Raw genomic sequence first — 3,068 nt, 5'->3', positions numbered from 1 at the left:
GCGTTTGACTGATGGTGTAATATGTGAGTGCGATGGAAACTTGCTCTCGGAGAGTTGCACATGAGTTGGCCGATTCTGCAGGTATGAAACGCAGGCATCGTGATCCTTCGTGAAACCCTGCACCCGTACGCTGTATGTAGGTGGCGAGGGCATTAGGCGGCTTGTCAGCTAGAACTCTAACTAAGTCCAAGGCAGCAAGAACTTCAGATGGAGGAGGCGCTTGATCACCGTCCCAGCGAGATTTCACCTTGAAAGCTAGCTCAGATTTCGAGGCTGCATTGAAGTTAGGTGGTTGGTACTGAATGAAGCGGTCGACGATAGTGGCAATGAATGAGTCGGTCAAGTCGGCATGCTCCTCGAGGTCTGGACGAGCGATAATGTTGACAAAAGTAGGAAAGTTCGTTGAGAGGATGGCATCGGCTAGGAAATACATTAGTGACGAGAAGACCAGATCGCAGCAAGGCAACTTACCCTTGGTCTTCAGGTCAGATCGCGACCCAAGCTTGAATGCAAGCGCAAGTATGGTCTTCTCGAGAGCATCAAGTTTAAAATGTTCCATGAAAGTCGACAGGTCAAAATCACGGAATATATCCTCTGTACCAGAATCGATGGATTCGGCAATTTTTATTGCTTGATTCGCATCGTGAGCAATATTTCGCATTTCATTGACAAGGAGGTGGTAGTTCCCAGGATTCGAGACCGGTCGCGTCAAGCCAGGAAAAATCTGGCCAGCGTTGCCGGCAACAAGCCGGGTGAAGTATTTAGAAAACACCTCCATGCCGTGATCATCGAGGAGCTGCAGCAGGCGCCAAGTCGTTAGATGCTAGTTAACGTGATGAAGGGGGGGACATACCTTTTTAAGCTGATCCGCCTGGGTCTCCCGTTTGACGCGACCCTTATCCTCCTTAATGGTACTCAAAAGCAGGTATATCTGAGCAACGACAATCTTAGCCAGTGGATTGGTTCCGGTCGGGCTATGCGTGCTGGGACTCGCGCCCGAGCTAAACTGCCCTCCTTGCGATGGGTTGGGCGAGTGGATGTTTCCTGTCTGCAGAGTCTGTGCAGGATTTGGTGAAAAAGATCCCGCTCTTGATGGCGGCACCATGGAGTACTTTTCGGAACAGGGAGCGATAGGGCAGGCAGAGCTTCTGTTCAGGTCGAACAGAGCAGCTTGCTCACTGAGCCACCTGACCGCTAGATGTCCGTGGATGCGTGTCGATACCAATCTAATGTCGTAGATCGGTCACTGATTAGGGAAGGCGCGCGGCAGGTAATCGACTCGGCCAAAAGGTGTTTGAGAACGTTCAGGCAGGAAATGCCTGAGAGAAAAAACCGTTAGAGGTTAAAGACGTCGTTGCGGGCGACTGAGGGTCTCCTGACAGACAGTCCCCCGTTGGAGAGCGTACAATAAGGCTATAGTACGTCCCCTAGATGGCGAGAACGTGGTGATCGCTGACAAGATAGTCGCCCGTGTGCCGAAGTTATAGCGTCTCGTTACGTGCGGTTGCTGGCTCAATACGCCGGTCGTGTCGTGATAAGAACTTTCCAAGGGCGAGAAAGGTAAGGTCGTGAGAGGAGAAATTGGCAGACTCGTGGTGCAATGGGACAGGTGTGAAAGAGTGCAATGGGCCAGATGCAGGATGATTGATTGGCTTAAGCACTGGAGCTGGGGTCAAAGTAGGCCCGGCAGCGGCAGCCTTGGGCTCCTTTCCCTTCTGGGTCGATGTACGTACCCTGACTACAAGAAGCCAGCGTTATTGGGTTGCCAGGCATTGGCGGGGCTACGAGTCAGGAAGGTCCTGCAAGGTAATTCGCCAGGCTTCCAATTGAGAGGATGGGGCAGAAGAGGGCACGTGTCAGGCCCAGGAGTTGGCTCACGTGCACGTGAATGACGACAGGTACCTACCTACCTAAGTAAGAGTGGGCCTCAATCTTGCTCAGTGGCCTGCAAGCTCCACGTTGCTGTGGTAACTGTCACCCTTTTCAACAAAGCGATTGATGAATGGTACGCACGTAGAACAGTCGTACCTAGTGACGCTTTCTGGGCAAACGATAACCATCTATTCCAAATTGCATGACTTGTCTTTTCAAGTACAACCGTACTCCTCTTCCAGTCGCAAAAAGTCGACCAAGTCGGTCGATGTCGAATCTGACGTCGCAGTTTCCTTCGAATAATTAAGAGCCCAAAAGTACTCCGAATACAAGGTTGCGTTGAACCCATTGCACGACATGCCAGCAGCTTCAGTGGACGGACCAGCTGTGTCTCTGTCCTGTATGTACAAATGTCTTGATACTTTAGGTGTATGCTGACGGAAGCAGTTGCCAACAATTTCTGGGGAAAGGAGGATGCCGGAGTCCAACCTCTCCTGGAGCGCATGCTCGCAGCGAAGCAGACTTCTGACGAACTGAAAGCATTCTACAGCGGTGAGATTAATCTCTGAGCACTGGCGCGGAGTTTTAGTTGCTGATTGTGGAAAAGCACGAGCGTCGATTGAAGATGATTACGCACGGAAATTGCTATCACTGTGTCGCAAACCGCTTGGCTCCCTAGAGATGGGTAGCCTTAGAACGTCACTCGACACTTTGCGAGGGGAGGTCGAGGCCATGGCCAAACAGCACCAGAATAATGCTGCGCAGATGAAGAGTGAACTGGAAGAACCGCTTGGTGCCTTTGCTGGGGGGATGAAGGAGAGGAGGAAGATCGTGCAGAACGGTATCGAAAAGCTACTGAAGACGAAGATTCAGCAGACGCAGCACGTAAACAAGGTCTGTACTTGAGCACAGCCACCTGGAGTACGAAAAGTATAGGGGATCGAGCTGTATGCTAACTGACAGCTCGGCAGACACGAGATCGTTACGAACAGGAATGCCTGAAGATCAAAGGTTACCTCGCTCAGGGACATATGGTCATGGGCCAGGAGGAGCGTAAAAACAAAGCTAAGCTTGAGAAAACACAGATTTCGGTTGCAACATCCAACACGGAATACGAGCATGCGGTCAAGGCCCTTGAGGATACGACGGCTCGTTGGAACCGAGAATGGAAGGCCGCCGCGGACAAATCCAGGGAA

General features: G+C 51.5%; 2 protein-coding genes across 2 annotated transcripts in view; one reads left to right on the top strand and one right to left on the bottom strand.

Moving 5' to 3' along the window:
* Positions 1-1,105, bottom strand: part of VDBG_09319 (conserved hypothetical protein) — a gene marked incomplete at both ends in the record, with an annotated part of 7,145 nt that extends 6,040 nt beyond the window's left edge. Inside the window, 3 exons of the mRNA XM_003000778.1 lie at positions 300-420; positions 472-796; positions 854-1,105. Of these exons, the coding sequence (XP_003000824.1) occupies positions 300-420; positions 472-796; positions 854-1,105 (698 nt within the window). The remainder of the gene's footprint in view (positions 1-299; positions 421-471; positions 797-853) is intronic.
* A 1,448-nt stretch (positions 1,106-2,553) lies between these two features.
* The window catches only part of VDBG_09318 (septation protein imp2), a gene marked incomplete at both ends in the record, with an annotated part of 2,723 nt that continues 2,208 nt past the window's right edge, over positions 2,554-3,068 (top strand). Inside the window, 2 exons of the mRNA XM_003000777.1 lie at positions 2,554-2,766; positions 2,844-2,925. Of these exons, the coding sequence (XP_003000823.1) occupies positions 2,554-2,766; positions 2,844-2,925 (295 nt within the window). The remainder of the gene's footprint in view (positions 2,767-2,843; positions 2,926-3,068) is intronic.

The sequence above is a fragment of the Verticillium alfalfae genome, genomic scaffold (assembly GCF_000150825.1).
Source record: "Verticillium alfalfae VaMs.102 supercont1.14 genomic scaffold, whole genome shotgun sequence".
Lineage (NCBI taxonomy): Eukaryota > Fungi > Ascomycota > Sordariomycetes > Glomerellales > Plectosphaerellaceae > Verticillium > Verticillium alfalfae.
This window is presented reverse-complemented; position numbering and strand designations above follow the sequence as displayed.